The sequence below is a fragment of the Macadamia integrifolia genome, unplaced genomic scaffold, assembly GCF_013358625.1.
Source record: "Macadamia integrifolia cultivar HAES 741 unplaced genomic scaffold, SCU_Mint_v3 scaffold816, whole genome shotgun sequence".
In the NCBI taxonomy this organism is placed as follows: domain Eukaryota; kingdom Viridiplantae; phylum Streptophyta; class Magnoliopsida; order Proteales; family Proteaceae; genus Macadamia; species Macadamia integrifolia.
In genome coordinates this window covers 35,781-52,043 of record NW_024870547.1, presented here as the reverse complement: position 1 = coordinate 52,043, position 16,263 = coordinate 35,781, and the positions used below count along the sequence as shown (strand labels likewise).

Below are 16,263 nucleotides of genomic sequence, written 5' to 3'. Positions count from 1 at the left end.
AAAAATACCCAAGAGATCAAAACAGGCATGGGAAGAAGGGAAGGCCTCAAGCCAAGCCTCATTGGCAAGAGCACGGTCAAGCTTACAGGCAATATGAAGATTACCAGCTCTTCGGTTATACCAAGAGAGCTTGACTCCAGACCATCTAAGATCACTAAGACCAAGGTCATCAATGCAATTATTGAAGTAATCCACAACCTGGGTGTCAATAGGATTACCTCTTTGCTTCTCATGAGTCATGACTGAAGCGGATAACATTGAAATCACCCCTAACCCCAAAAGTCTGGAGGTGGGAGCAAAGGAGAGGAGCTCAGACCAAAGGGAAATCCTCAGAGAGGCAAAGTTAAGAACATAGATGACCGAAAAGAAGCAGATAAAGGAATTAGAAGAATGGGAGATGGAGAGATGGATGATGCTTGGCTAGAGGAGGAGAGGGGAGAGATGAGAAGGAGGAGGGATTTCAGAGAATCCAAGTTTTACAGACTATGGAGGTAATTAGAAGCAAAGGACTAGGAGGGAACAATAAGTGAGGCAATATGAGGCATTGGCCTCTAGGACACGAGTTTCGAGAAGACAACAGAGATTAGACTTAGAGGAGTGGATCCGAGATCGAATCTCAACTTGTTTCGCAGAGGAATTAAGACCTCGAACGTTCTAGATAGTCTAAGGAATCATTTAGAATAGGTAGGGGATGGCAACAAATGTTTCAAAGAGTAGGAAGTCTAGAAGAGGATAGAGTGGCGGTGGAGGTAGGTCTAAGGTTGTAGCTGGTAGCAGGGGAGGGGATAGGATTGGGAATGGATTTGGATCACAAGGAGGACCGAGCAGCAGAGGTGGAGGTTTTGTTCTTCTTAAGGGCCAAGGAGGTAGCAAGAGGGGGGACGGGGGAGGGGGCAGATTGGTAGAGGGGGGGGTGGGGGTGGGGGTGAGACCAATGGAGGGTGGAAGGGGGGATGAGAAGGAGAAGTAGGAGATGAAGGCAAAATTGTAGCAGTGGTGGGATGGGTGAATTCAGAACCATCAATCGCTTGGGAGGGGTAAGGCAAAACACCGAAATGAGTGCCTTTTAGGTCTAGTAGAGAAGTCGTGGGAGTTGTATGATGGTGAGGCCCAGGGTGCCAACATAACGAACGAATCCAGAGTGCATAGTTGGGGACACCAGGGGGTTAGCACAGTCGTAGAGGAAGCAGCAGTGCCTTCCAAGGCCAAAGTGTGGGCCTCTGTATGTCGAGAAGGACTATCAGAGATGAGGGCCTTACACTTATCAGCAATGGAGTCACCAAAAATGTCGGGTTTGATCAGGGGATCAGAAACGAGAGTAGTAGCAGTGGCGGGAGACAAATAAATCAGCCGGGGCTAGCACATTCGTCGTTGGAGTAGGAGAGCTGCCAATCATAATGGGGTTGATCAATGGATCCTTGTCAGACTCAAGGATTAAAGTATCGATATCGGTCGCTGTATTAGTCGGCCAAAATTAAGATACGTATCGGAGATACACTAAGATACGCTAAAGATACACACATAAATGGATAGGAAACATTTTTTTAAACATTTTTGCATAAAGAATTTGTTAAAAATAGCTATTTATAACATGTATTATACATAAACACTAAATTGAGGGTATCGCACTAAGAATTCAAGGTTTGTAGTTGTCCCATAAATGTAAAATCCTTGTTCCCAACCTTGATTTCCACTTTAGTTAGAGAGAAATATGGCTGGCTGCAACTTTGGAATAAAAGCCCCTAAAAAAATCATGTTTTTTTGAAAAATTACCCATCTTAGCCATTATATGACCGCAGCGCACTATATCGGTACATACCGATACTTACCTATACATACCAGTACTCACCGATACGTATCATTCGATATATACCGATACTCACCGATACGTACCAATACATACCAAAACGTACATTTCACCCCAATTTTATATTTTCCATAGAGTCGTATCCATACATATCATATCGTATCGATGTGTATCGGTGGTGTATTGATGCATATCGGTATATATCGTAGGATATATATCGATATAAAAGGATTTTAAAAATTGCATGTATCGTATCGGTCGGCTAAATTTAAGATACGTATCGGAGGGTATCGTATCGGTATCGGAGATACTTTAAATCATGTTGTCAGTAGGAAGAACTTCAGCAATAGCAGGCGGCACCATCGAGGCGGAGTCATCAACAGGGGGGTCGTCAGAGACTACAGTTGTCGGCAAGGAGCTCAAGGGAGCAGCAGGAACCAATGGGGAGGAAGCAGGGGGTCGTCGGAGACCACAGTTAACGGCGAGGAGCTTATGGGAGCAAAAGAGGCAAGCGGCGATGACGACAACGGGTAGATGACAGCAGGTAGCAAGCCTATTAGATAAATAGGGAGAAGGAAGTTGGTCAACCAAAAAGGGTGGATAGGGAGAGAATGTTCGGGGTGGGTGATGGGGTTAGAGGTAATGGAGGTTGGCAGGGTCGGGTTAAAGAGATTACCCGAGAACAGCGGGTGATCCATAGGGAATTTAGAAAATTTATTTAAAAGTTGGACCGGGATAAAATTATTCAAAGGGTAGAAAGGTGGTTCGAGTGGTTCAGGCGGTTCAGTAGGTTCAAGAGGATCAGGGTTAGGCCATAGTCGGTTTAAAAGGTTAGGGTGGGAGGAAAACGAGGGAGGATGAAAGGAGGAAGAAGAGGGAGTCGATGATATGACCAAGGGAAGAGATTCAGGAGGAAGAGGAAGCAATGGAGGGAGAGGAGAAACAAAGGAGCCAGGAGATAGGCACAGGACATTAGACGCTGGCAAGTAAGGCGAACAAGGGAAACTGAAGAACCGTCAGGGGGGTAGGCAGGGTATCAGAGACAGGAATAGAAGGGTTCTCATTGATTTCATAAATAGCGACAAAGGGCAACAATAATGAGAACTGGTTTTGTCCAGTGGGTAACGAAGTATATAACGGACCAGCGGTCCGAGATCCAGAATTAATTCCAACAGTAGCAGTGGCAGGGAGATTCACCGGCAGCAAAGTGCATATCTGATCAATAGTATTTTTCTTTTTTTTTTCCTTCAATATGTCTGCACTGTGAAGGGAGAAGAATCACCAGTTTCTTTTCAGAGGGAGTTGGGGGTTCAACAGCTTTAGATTTGACACAGAGAGCCATAGTGTGGCCGAAACATATACAGACAGTGCAAGTCGAAGGGAGCCAATCATATTTAACTTCTTGGTTGAAGGAGAAGCCCTCACCATCCATCACAGTGATCGTAGAAGGTAGAATCTGATCAGGTTGGACTTCGATACATACTCGAGCAAAGGACAATCGATCCATAACCTTCGTTCTTTTATCGGAGTAAAGGGGTTTGCCAATAATGGAACCGATGAGGATTGGGGAAGATGACCCAGAAGGGGATGGACTTAGGCTCAGATTTGGAAAAGGATAGATGCTCTGCATTGATGGAGGAAGATGGGCTTTTTCCCAACATACCACGTTCCTCCATCAGTGGCAGCGGTTCTGTCAATAGTAGCAGCAAAGTTGAAGATAAAAGTTACATTTTCCAGCATGAAAATGGAGAGAGAGCCAGAGGGTTTCCATTGGTTCAGAAGGGAAGACTTGACAACAGAGAAGGGGGGTCTACTACCAAGGAAAGAACCAACAACACAATTGCTCCATTTGGAAATCTCAGAAGCAAGGAGACCAGGCGGACAGAGGCCAACGTGGATGGAGTTGTGTGTGACCGGAGGATGGAAGTACAAGGAATGGCCAGACGAGGAGGGGTGAGAGGAGGAGAAGGAAACGACAGAGGACCAGGGACGGGGTTCAGCAGGAGGAGGTTGAGAGGGGGAAGGAATGGACGAAGGATGGGAGGTAGCAGAAACAGTAACAGGAGAAGAGGGGGGGGGGAGATGGCTAACAGAGGTTGGAGGGGGCCCGTCGCCAGAGGCCGCTGGAGGAGGAGGAGGGGGACAAGGACACTCAAATAGAAATTCAAGAATGATCACTCGCTCTTTAGTTTTTCAAGTGTTTGCACCTATTCTTGGTCCCATACCTCACAACTACCAACACTAACGACAGGAGGACTGCATAGAGAACAAAATCTGAAAATCAAGAAGGAGAAAGAGACTGAAATCTGCAGATAAAGACACAGAAGGCAACATATTTTCCTTCTTTTCATTCTTCTTTTTCTCTTGAAGGTGGGAGTAGGTAGATTCAGAAACTCAGAATGGGACTGTTCTTCTTATCAGAGACTGAGGACTGGAAGAAGGCAACTGTTCCTCTGGTGCAGCCAATAAATTGGTTTGATTCAAACCAAATAAGCTGAACCAATTAAATATAAAAAATGAGAAATGGGTTGGGTTATTTAAAACAGAGGGATAATTTAGGCTTTATAGACATTTTTAATTATCAGGGGAGACAGTTAAAAGTTTAATTATTCTGGTTTCTGCTTTGAGTTTAACCGTTACGATGTAGAGGGAGGTTGGGTTCAAGAGGGACGGGGTTTATGCTTACGATAAGAAAGGAAAGGGGGAAGTCATGAAGGATCGATATTCAGCTGTCTTTGATCTTCCAGGAGATCTCAAACAGGTGTTATGTTCCGTACCATTTTCACTATTTGAATTCGCAGCAGAGAACATGGATAAGAATATCATGATTGAATTGACGAGGAGAGGAAGAACCGAGATTGAAGATACTGTAAAAAATTGGTGCCTCATCATACGAGTTTCTGAAATAGGATCTCTGTGGTGGGACTTGCTGCGTTATGGCATTGATCACCAAAGGGGATCTCGTGGTCTCAAATTTTGTTAACTCTTGTACTGTTATGAGCAGTAGAGGAATCCCAGAAGCCCTCACCTTGGATCAAGGGCCTTTGAGGGAGCATGAAAAAGGCCGAATCGGGCCCTGGTAAGCTTACATTCCTGTTCCTCTCCATTAATCTAAATGAGAATCACAATTTGGTATTTGTTAGTGTAAAACTGAAATTATTGTTTGAAATGCAAGTGATGTATCTACTTCTAGTGAAATATGTTTTCAGGGTGGCTATGTGGATTGTTGCCATGGCGTGTGGAGATTACAGGGATCTCTAGCTGTATTAAGAGGGATTGGAGATCAGTACCTCAAATAATAGGTAATAGCGTAGCCAGTGACTAAAGTTGACATATGATCAAGGGACCCTTTAAGTTTTATTTTTGTTAGATTCCTAAAGTTGAAATTGGTTTGGCAGCTCTTTTAGTTCTCTTTATCCAAATTAACCTCTCAATAAAAACTGTAGTTCTGTAATGTGCTTCAGACCAGATTCTATATAGAAGAGTCTTCTCTGAATAATGATTGAACTCCTCTTCTCCACAATATCAATTTGAGAACAACTAATCATCCCAATTCCCCTTTTTAAGTTTCTGTCAAATTGTTTCCTTGCCAAATGTGGTGGTTCTTACTCTCATTTTCCTTGTATTCCTTATAGGTAACTGATTCCCTTGTGAATTATTGTCAAAACTTCCTGGTAACTTCTTGAAATCCTCAATTTTCTTAGATACCCTATTGCACCACCTCCTAATCATCAACGTAAACACTTTGGAAATATTCTTGATTTGTATAGCCTTCAGAAAAAAAAAAAAAAAAAAAAAACTGATCAACTATTTCTTTTTGTTGTTCACTTGATCACCATTTCGTTTTCTTATTTCCCGAAATATTGCCTTTGTTTAAGCCTCTTAGTTCATTTGTTGTCTCATCTATATTCTAATTCTTCTTGTCAAGCATAAATATTGAATGTGGGAATAGAATCATACAATCTGTGGCAGGAGAGCACTTTTCTATCCTAATTAATGGAGGGTTAAACCTGAGTAAAACAACTTGTGCAACAACTTCTGAACTATTATTCCCTTTGCTTGCCAACTTGTCATGAATTTGGTCTTATACTCGGTCTCTAATAACTCTGTTTCTCTCCGTCTCATTATCTGCTTTATTTCTATTTCTTTTTTGCCTTTAGAAGTAGTAGTGCCGTAATTTCTTACTTGGTTTAGGCAAGTACTTTTGGATGGAGACTTCAATTTGGATCTGAAGGTAGGGACCAAGAGGATTCTTCAGGGATAGAGAGTTCCAACAAAGTTGCGTCCAATGATGATGTAGAGTGCCACTCTTTTACCGACTTAGTGACCATGCCATGTAAAACTTTATTATGAAAAACTTACTGTGGTACTATGTTATTGTAATACCTTGTCACATTGAGTACTATGTGGAAATGGGAAATTTGTTTTAGACTGTTTTTTTGGTTTGGAAAATAGATTATGTTTCAGTGGCCTAGAAACAATATACTTCGTAATAAACCTGTTAAGTGTGCTTTTACCAGGAAAGTTCCCTTATGAATTTTGCATGTTTTGAAGACAGATTATGCTTGTTAATGTCATAATCTGTTTGGCAGCTTCTTTGTGGCAAGAGCTGCAGTTTTTTCTTTTCTGTCTCCATGCAAGGAATCTGGTTTGTTACATGCTTTGTTCCAATTTGAACTTCTGCGGGGAGTTGATGTATCTTGTCTTCCCATGGATAGCCATTTATCAGATTCTTGTGTCTGGTTTGGTGAAAATCTATTAAGTACAACATTGGCTTGCTTGCAATCAATGGTGTCAGTGATTACGTTACTTTCCATCAGTTTTATATTAATTCTTCCATTTAGAATCATAAATTTAACAGTTGGGACTTAAGTCATGTCATCAGGTTCTGAGGGCTTTGACAGGGTTTGTACTAATCTAAATTGTTCCTTGTCCTTCGATACTAAAAGGTCAAGGGTGACAACCTTAAGGATACATTATCCAAGTCACACACAAGGTTTCTGTTAGTTTCTTAAAAACCATTGCTTCAAGGGTACATGTTTCCTTCCTCTCTTATTCTGATATATTTTCCAGTTCCAGTTGAAGTTGAGTTCTTGGTGGGCCAATGAATCAGCATTGATGGAAGTATATCAGTACATCATTTGTGAAGAGACATATAATGAGTACACATGAATGCTAAAAAAACTTAATCCGCATAAAAATTCTTCTGAAGTACATGTAAGTGCACTATTCTGAATTCCCATGTCACAACTGATGAGATTCCCTTAACCACTCCTTCTTTCTTAAATGAGAGGAAGAGTAGTTGCAAATATAGTACTTAGAAGTCAGAATTGGCATTATTTTTCGTAGTTCTGTTTATTTATTTATTTGGAGTGGCGGTGGTGGTGGGAGGGCATTTATAGCACTACTATAAGGTTGATGAACAAAATGAGGCCATGGCCTATATGTTGCTGATGTTTGTAACGATATTATGATTATTACCCAGTTGATTACCAGATACTTGTAACCTTTGGTTTCATTACTCTTGGACACTGTTCTCACTATTTACAAATGAATAGAAAGAGAAAATTTTGCCTTTTGTTTTCTGTTCTCCTTTATTGTGGGAGAGTGAATTTGTGACTGAAATGTTCAAATGATCATGTGAAACTGGCATTCCTAAAAGCTTATTGGAGGAGACAACCACCACTGTTCTCTTCCCTTTATAACCACAGCGCTACTTAAGCATATCATCTTAGACAAACTCTTTTATCTTAGATTGATACATAAAGGCTATGAGTCAAACTCTCTTATCCAAAGACAGCAATCAATAAAATGCTACTGAAATTGTTTAATCAGCTTATCGCAAAATAGCATGTCATAGGATGCAAATCAATTATCAAATATTGTATGAAAAAACTGACTTTGAAACGAAATAATTTCAATCAACAAATGCAAAGACAAACAAAAGATGGACAATTCACCTAAAGTACATAAACAAAACAAGAACATGGATTGAGTTGAAATCTAGAAGATAATAAATCATGAGATTTACTAGAATTACAAATCAGCAATTCAAAGGTGCTGGAAAACAGAACAATGAGCATCAGAGAGATTCCCATCAACATCCTCCAGAGGAGTACTGATGTCCCTGTCTGTTCTGCCATCACCTGCTGCTTTTCACTCCTTTATTAAAACTCCTGCTTTTCATCCACCAGCAAAACCAAACCAAAATATCAGAGAAAGAAACAGAAGTACAAGTTAGTCACGAAACAAAGTGAGACAATTATCAACCAAAGATCGTAACGATTTCTCAAGTATTGTATGCCTAAGTTTTATCAAGAGGTTCCCATTTGACCAGATTGAGTGTGTCCACGAAAAAAAAAAAAATACCGCTTGCACAGGTAAAATGGGAACAAGATGCCTACATGTTGCTAGCCAAGCTCCAGTTGGAAATTATGCATTTCTCATTTGGCATCAACTCTACATTTTTCGGTGCTGGCATTGCACTAACCCCTTCTAGCAGTTGGATCTTTCTTCCCAGTAAAGCCACTCCATGAAAAAAGCTTTGACAGAAAACCACCCCTTTCACTACCATCATTGGCAATGGGGAATTTCTTAGATTGCTTGAGGGACCAGTGAATCTCAAAATCTGGAACATATCCATTTTGTTGCATCTTATGTAAAAGTTTTGAGGCATTGGTGGGGGATGTTTTTCCAAACAACATTTAATCAGAGACTGGTACATTTTCTGGCTTGGCTTTGACCAAACTGAAGCATGGAATCCAATAGCATTTCCACTTGGGCCGTTCGACCATCTTTACAAAGTCCACTGACAAGAACATCCCATGTATTTACACTTGATTCAAGTTTCCTGTCCAACATCTCAGCATGGAAAAGAGCTTGGTCGAAAGCGTTGCATGCACAAAGACTCTCTACGACAAAATCGTAACTGGAAGAGCTTGGAATGTTTCCTTTCATCACCATTATATTCATTAGATCCACTGCTTTGTTCAGTCTTCCATAATAACAAAATCCTTTAAGCAGGAAGTCATAGGAGATGCTATTAAGTATCAGGCATTTATGCTTTATCCTATCCAGAAAATCTTCTGCTTCTTGAAGCCTACCATGAGTAGAAGACCCACTGCAATTGCATTTTGGATAACTGAACTGTGCACCCAGCTCCTTAACTCCATCACAGTACTATCTCCAATGCTTTATCAAGCTCCCCTTCATTACAAAGGTGTCTGATTATACTTCCAAAGCTGCAATTATTTCGTCTTTCATCCTTGTCAATCATAGTCTTCATAGCCTTCTCTGATCTTGAGATATCTTTAAACTTCAAGTAGCCATGCACAAAAAACTTATAAGATACTTCATCAAGTAGCAAGCCCTGCTCATGCATTTCATGTAAAATTGTTATCACAAATGTACTATTTTCTGAATGGAAAAGATGGTGTATCAGAATGTTATAAACAAGGATAGGACAATTGGTTACTCTTAGCATAAGCTCTTTCATCCTCAATGTGTAGCATAAGCTCTTTCATCCTCAATGTGTAGAGCACCCTACCCTCCATACACAATGCAGCACACAAGATTATGGTAACTTGGGATTGAGAGGCCCTCCTTGTAGAAACCTTTAACTATAGCACTGTAGACAGAAAGATATGATGTTGCTTTCTCAGTGCATATCATCTCCTTCAGAGCCATCACACTCTCGATTAGGAATTAACAGGGTACAGACATCCACACGGGACTATATTCTTTTCGAGCATGGCATCAAGTACCCTAAAGGCTTCAATTAATATTTTCTCCTCACGGAACCCCCTTATAATGTGGTCATAAGCTGCTTGATTCAAGATCCAGCCATGCCCTAAAATCTCTTCCATCAAAACACGTCCAATGTTTGTATAACCATTCACAGAAAGCTCTTCAAGAAACACGTTGTAAACATCGGCAGTTGAGTCATAGGTTGCAAGTGTGTTTTCAAGAAACCCAAAGTACTTTTCTAAGCTGTCCAAGTTGGCATAAGTGACCAATGAGAGCTGTGTATGTCTCATTCTGGATTAGTAGGTTCCTTCGGAGCATTCCACCCAAAAAGCTTTCTCCCTTGATGATGTAGATGCCTTGGTTTGGATAGACTGAACTGACCCACTATGGAGGCCTAAGCCAAGATACAACCAATTCAAACCGATTTTCTGGTCTACCAAGGGTTGATAGTTGATAATAGGGGAAGCAATCTGATACGGTCCTAGAAGAACTCAACCCCATAAACCAACTTACAAGGTGAGGGGACCCAATACCATATCGACCCACCCACATGAATTTCCCATAAGCTGATATGGGGTCGTAACACAATCTTAGTTTATTTGATTTTCTAAATTGTTTTAGAAGTAGATACGCAAGGTTTCCTTTGCAATTAGTTAGTTTTTGTTTTAGAGTAGTTTCTATCTTTTAATTGGTTTCCAATTTTACGTAATGACTTCTTTAAATTGCTGTAAAACAGTTCTAGCGAGGAGCTTTTGGAGAATTGAAAGAATTGGTTGAGAAGTTGCTCATCGTGAGTGTGGTGCAGTGTTGTGCGAGAACCCCTTCCCTTCCTTCTCTCTCCTTCTTATTCTTCTTTTCTCTTGCTGTTGAATCACTATTCTTGGTAGCAGTTGCAACACCTTAAGAATGGATCGATCTCCACCAATACAACCCTTCCCACACAAAATCTGAGAACATCCCCCCTTTGAGAGGATCGAACAAAGATAAGGGTTGGCTTTTGTGTTTACAGCCAGATCTAAGTTGCAGGTACAAAAACATGGAAATCCAGAGCCCCTTTGGTTTCTGAGCTTCGTCTAAGATTTTAGGCCAAATAGAGGCCTACCGACGAAGTTTTCTCGATCTTAGGCCGTCCCATGCATGGATTTAGTTATCGGTATCAGCTGATTTGATATGGATCGGTATTGATATTGGTAAGGATTGGTCAAAGATCAGTCAAGTATCGGAAATCGTACAGTTTTTCCAGATCAATGAGGGTATCATCTTGGAATTATTCTTTGTAGTGACTGCAGTGATGTAGTGAGCATCGGATGGCTGAGAGCATCTGGGCACGTGCCCCGAGGTCTTCTCGGCCATATCCAATACTCACTGCATCACTGTAGAGGATGTTTTTGCCTTGGATTGGCTAAAAATAAGAATAAAAATAAAATCTAACAAAAAATGTAAAATGTTTAGAAAAAAAAAAAAATGTGATTAAGTGTTAATGGAAACAACTAATAGTGATTAAGTGTTAATGTCAAATGAATGCAAATAGTTAAGCAGTCTCTGTTCAAGCATCCTAAAGAGATAAAACAAGGTGGAGAAATAAATTAAATTGAAATGGTCGTCATCAGTGAAGCTTTCTTGAAGCATAAGATTTTTGTTAGACAATTGGTTTAGTGAAAAGGGTAGGGATGGGTATGAAGCTATGAAGAGTCATAACTAGATACTTAATTAATCAAATTGATGATTTTGGCACATTTGGAGGAAAATTGTACGGGTTTTGAGATACTGGATGACTCAATACTTATTTGGTACTCTATTACCAATTTACCATAGCAAGTGTCCAAGAAAGCTTATGAAATTAGAAAGAGAGATTAAAAAAATACTATCCCTGCATACATCCCTGGAAAGCTAGAACAACAACACGTTTGACTTTATCCATATGCCAGAACTATAATCTAAACTAATAAAATTAAGATTTGAGAATTGAGCATTCTATGAAACATGAACCCTAAATCCACCTGAAGAATCAGCTTATTGGACTTAAATCTTAAGATCCTCTGAGAGAGTAATCTACCACTACTAAAAGTTTTGTTTTGCTTCCATCCTTTGAAGCGTGGCCTTGCAGATGAAAACGTGTAAGAGCAAACACCAAGAAATATGAAAATAAACAGACAATAGATCTGCACAACATAGAGATTTAACGAGGTTCACACACCGGTATGGTGTGCTACGTCTTCGGGCGAAGAAGAAGATGTTTCACTATGCAGAAGAGAGATTACACCCAAACAACGACGAGAAAACTCGCCCTAAAACCCTAGCTCGAAACCCCCCCTCAAAAAAATACGACGACTTTCTCAATAAGACAACAATACTGATATAGCCAAATTGAAACGAGCTTGCCTGCATTACCAGTGAGTGGGTCAATGCTCGTCCTCGGCCGTAAGCGCGCACCTCTTCTTAGGCTATCTAGGCCGTCGGGTAGCTGCTCTTTCTCCAAGTGCTCCACCTTCTCGAGGAGGAGGGTGCGCTCATTGTCCAGGGAGACCTTCTCCGTCTCGGCGACCTCAAGGTCTCGGCACATAGCCTCGGCTCGAGCCGCCAACTGACCCATCTGATTCTGAGCTTGCACGAAATACCGAAGGTCAGAATGCAAAAAAAAAAAGAACAGTAGAAGAAGAAGGTAGGGGGACCGAAGCTTACCCCCGCCATGAAGATGCATGCGGACGTGATCATCGCCGCCGTCCCTTGCTTCTGGGCCTCGGTGGCATCTCGGGGAAGACTCCCCTTCATCACCAACTCTCTGGCGACCCGTCCGATGGCCAGCATGTCGTCTTCCTTCACTGACCATTGGGGGACGAACCCCACCTCAGCCCTCGTCGTCGCAACCCTCGGGCCTCGGGAGACAGCGGTAGGGGAGGGGTCTTGAGCAGGCCCGTCTCGGCCCGGAGCTGCGAGGGCCTGGACAGCCTCGGCACTCGGCCCTTCGACTTTGGGCCTCTTCTTTGGGGTCTCGGAGGACGGTCCCTTCTTCTCCTTCCGCTTTGGCCTCGGCTGTTGTTGGGCGTCATGTGCCTTGGCCTCCTTGATCTGTGCCTGCCTCGCCGCGGAGGCGGCCTTAGCCTCGGCCCTGGTGACTTGCACTGCAAGAAGAAGCAAGGGAATTAGCACAAAGAACCGACACTCGAAGGAAGCAGACGGGGGCTAGCCTAACTCACCCGGGCTAAGCCCGAACTTGAAGAGTATGGCGTCGGACTTGAGGCAGTCGGCCTCGACTGGAGAACAGCCTTCTTGTCGCCTCGCCATTGCCAACGACTCCGCGTCTACCCCGAATAGGGCAGGGGCGGAGTTCACATCCCTAAGGTCCGAGATATCCCAGACCGTGCCGAAGGGCACCCCCTCGGTCGACTTCACGAAGAAAAACTTTTCCTTCCATCCGTGGATGGAAGTCGGGTAACCCTTCAGTAGCCTAAGGTCCTTTCGGGGGCAAAAATAATACCAACCCGTAAGCCCCTTGCAGGCCTGAAGAAGGAAACAATTGATGAAGAGGGGAAGGGAGAGGGGCCTCTTGTGCCATACGAAGAAGATGACGAAGCTTAACGCTTGTCGCCACCCGTTCGGCGTTAGCTGGGTCGGGCATACCCCATAGTGCCGAAACACTTTGGTAAAGAAGGGGTGGAGGGGCAGCCGAAGACCGGCCTTGAAGGCCTCCTTGTACAAGCACAGCTCCTCGGAGTTCCGATAGATGGCTCGGTCGGAGGGTCTGGGCAGACGGAGCTCGAAAGCGTCCGAAACACCGAAGGAGGCCCTCAGCTCCTCCAGTTCTAGTTCGTCCATCGTAGAGACGATGTTGAGAGCCTCCACTTCTAGGGGCTCCTGGGTCTGGGCTTGGGAATCGAGCACCCTCTCCCTGAACCCCTCGCCGTTGGAGCCACCCCTGGACCCCGACGGTGAGGCCGCGGATGATGATTCGCGAGAGGAGAGAGAGTCGGTGGAATCCGAGGACATCCCTCGGACTTCCCCAGGACTCCTATGCCTACGTTTCGGCCTTGACCTCTCGCGGGACGATGGGCTGTAGCCCGACGAGGAAGACATCACTTACTTGTGGGTGTTGCTAGACTAAGGGAAGATGAAGGCGAAGGTTCAAAGGGACACCGAGGCCAAAGGTGAGCTCTCCGAAGGGAAAAGAAAAATGCCCCACAAATGGCCCCCCACACTATATAGATGGGGGAAAGGCGGTACGACTTCCCGAGCATTAATGGCACCGCCACGTCAGGATACGAAGCCTCGAGGTTTGCGCCCGAACGGACCTAAAAGAAGGCCTCCCCTCGGCTGGGAGTTCAGCCAAAGCCGAACAGACCTGACCGAGGGTCCCTCCTTCGGTGGGGAGTTCGGCCAAAGCCGAACGGACCTGACCGAGGGTCTCTCCTTCGGTGGGGAGTTCGGCCAAAGCCGAACGGACCTGACCGAGGGTCCCCCCTTCGGTTGGGAGTTCAGCCAAAGCCGAACGGACCTGACCGAGGGTCCTACCTTCGGTTGGGAGTTCGGCCAAAGCCTAACGGACTTGACCGAGGGTCCCACCTTCGGTTGGGAGTTCGACCAAAGCCGAACGGACCTGACCGAGGGTCCCCCCTTCGGATGGGAGTTCGGCCAAAGCCGAACGAACCTGACCGAGGGTCCCTCCTTCGGATGGGAGTTCGGCCAAAGCCGAACGGACCTGACCGAGGGTCCCACCTTCGGTTGGGAGTTCGGCCAAAGCCAAACGGACATGACCGAGGGTCCCTCCTTCGGTGGGGAGTTCGGCCAAAGCCGAACGGACCTGACCGAGGGTCCCTCCTTCGGTGGGGAGTTCGGCCAAAGCCGAACGGACCTGACCGAGGGTCCCACCTTCTACTGGGAGTTCGGCCAAAGCCGAACGGACCTGACCGAGGGTCCCACCTTCGGTTGGGAGTTCGGCCAAAGCCGAACGGACTTGACCGAGGGTCCGTCCTTCGGTGGGAAGTTCGGCCAAAGCCGAACGGACCTGACCGAGGGTCCCCCTTTCGGTTGGGAGTTCAGCCAAAGCCTAACGGACCTGACCGAGGGTCCCTCCTTTGGTTGGGAGTTCGGCCAAAGCCGAACGGACTTGACCGAGGGTCCACGCCTCGGCAGGGGGCTCGGTAAGGCCGATCTGAATCGACCGAAGGTCTTTCTCTCGGTCGACCCCAAGCCTCGGTCGCTAGTAATGCCAAGGCCGAAGGAACAAGTCAACCAAAAAAGAAGAAGAAGATGTTGGTTACTCCCACAGGAAGAAGCTCCTAGTGGGAGTAAGGGGGCTCCTGATATAGCCAAATTGATCTCTCGGTGGGGGCAATGACACGTGTCGCCTCTGAGACACGTGTCCTCCGCCAGACGAAGGTTCCAAGAAATCACTCACGCTCAATCACTGAGGCACGCTCACAAAATCACGCGGGATCACGTCGTCTGCATGAAGGGAATATTCCCCCCAGAAGGATGGACGTATTTGAGTGGGACTCTAAGAGGGAAGAAGGTGGACTCGAGAAGGACGCTGGGAAGGAAAGGGAAAACCCTAAACCCTATGAGCTATATAAGTGGGGCCGAGAAGAAGGAAGGAGGTAAGCTCTGATACCCTCACCATTACTCCCTTATTGAACTGTGCGGCCGACCCTGACTTGAGCGTCGGAGGACTAACCCCGGACAAAGCTCCGGGCCTCCGTCGTCTGTGTTTGTGTAGGTTCGACTAGCGGGGATTTTTGGCAGCAACAAGTACATTATATACTCAAGTCGTGGGTCGACCCATCGGGTCGTGGTCAATCCAATCGAACCATACCCCCTCTGCTTCCATCACAGATCTCAGAAAACTTTCCATTCAGATAGACACCAAAATATGTCAAAGCGGGTCAATTTTCAAAACAGGTAAAGAATTTGAGATAAACTTAACAAAGCGGAAGTGGGTTAGATTGGTTTTCAGGTTTTTGATAAAAGGTTTCTGGTAGCTTAATAAGAAATACTTTACCTTGAACTTCTGGAGCATACGTGACCGATTTCTTAGCCTATTGCGAGCTTTATTTTTGCAGTCGAGAACGAAGAGAGTAAACCCCTTTCTCCCCTTCTCCTTTTTCCCCCTTTCTCCGTTTCTACGTTTCTTACCTCTTATGTTCTGCGTTTATGGGGTAAAGTGTTAAAAAATATTTTTTTAAATGGATTAGGTCGGATCGACTGATCTGGATCAACATCCGACCGATATCTATCTTAGAATCGATCTGGTATCAATCTCGACCAATATCAATACAATACGACAGATACGAACGACAAGATATTGATGCTTGAAACCATGGTCCCATGTCCGTTTGATTTTGTTCGTGACCAAAGGTTGAAGACAACCTTCCAACATGAGAGACTTCCACCCTTTTATTTTCTATTTCCAAGGTTGCCCCTCTTTTCTTCCGTTAGTCTCTATTGTCCTTTTTTTCTAATTCCTGAATTACCGTTCACTTACCCAACCTTTGGTTTGTCAAAGGGAACCTCACATCAGTCATGTAATTACAGTTCTACCACTCTGGTTTTAAACTTCAGCCACCATTCATATCCATTGGGTTGTCTAAGTGTTGAGTGTGCCTTTAAGTGAATCGAATAGGGTTTTGAACGCTGATTCCGCATTATTTGACACGCGAATCGTTTCTTGCCAGTTGCCTAGATAAGAAAATTAAGAGGTTATTGGTCTAGATGAC

At 44.3% G+C, this 16,263-nt stretch overlaps 1 protein-coding gene, 1 non-coding gene and 1 pseudogene across 2 annotated transcripts; 1 reads left to right on the top strand and 2 right to left on the bottom strand.

Moving 5' to 3' along the window:
- The first annotated feature begins 3,947 nt into the window (after positions 1-3,947).
- Positions 3,948-5,995, top strand: LOC122070073 (annotated as a pseudogene).
- Positions 5,996-7,883: 1,888 nt separating this feature from the next.
- Positions 7,884-7,960, bottom strand: LOC122070078. The gene has a single exon (XR_006137664.1). It is a non-coding gene; the product is annotated as a small nucleolar RNA R44/J54/Z268 family (small nucleolar RNA).
- Positions 7,961-8,292: 332 nt separating this feature from the next.
- LOC122070072 (pentatricopeptide repeat-containing protein At5g15280, mitochondrial-like) lies at positions 8,293-9,843 on the bottom strand. Its single transcript, XM_042634167.1, has 5 exons — positions 9,571-9,843; positions 9,377-9,481; positions 8,983-9,176; positions 8,530-8,927; positions 8,293-8,435 (listed from the first exon to the last, which is right to left on the bottom strand). Exons 1-5 carry the CDS (start codon positions 9,841-9,843, stop codon positions 8,293-8,295), a joined length of 1,113 nt encoding a protein of 370 aa, XP_042490101.1.
- Between the last annotated feature and the right edge of the window lie 6,420 nt (positions 9,844-16,263).

Coding starts and splice junctions, on each gene's coding strand:
- LOC122070072 (XM_042634167.1), bottom strand. CDS start 9,843: ATGAGACATACACAGCTCTCATTGGTCACTTATGCCAACTTGGACAGC. Junction 9,482..9,570: donor TATTAATTGAAGCCTTTAGG/GTACTTGATGCC, acceptor ATGGCTCTGAAG/GAGATGATATGCACTGAGAA. Junction 8,436..8,529: donor TCAAAGCCAAGCCAGAAAAT/GTACCAGTCTCT, acceptor GATATGTTCCAG/ATTTTGAGATTCACTGGTCC.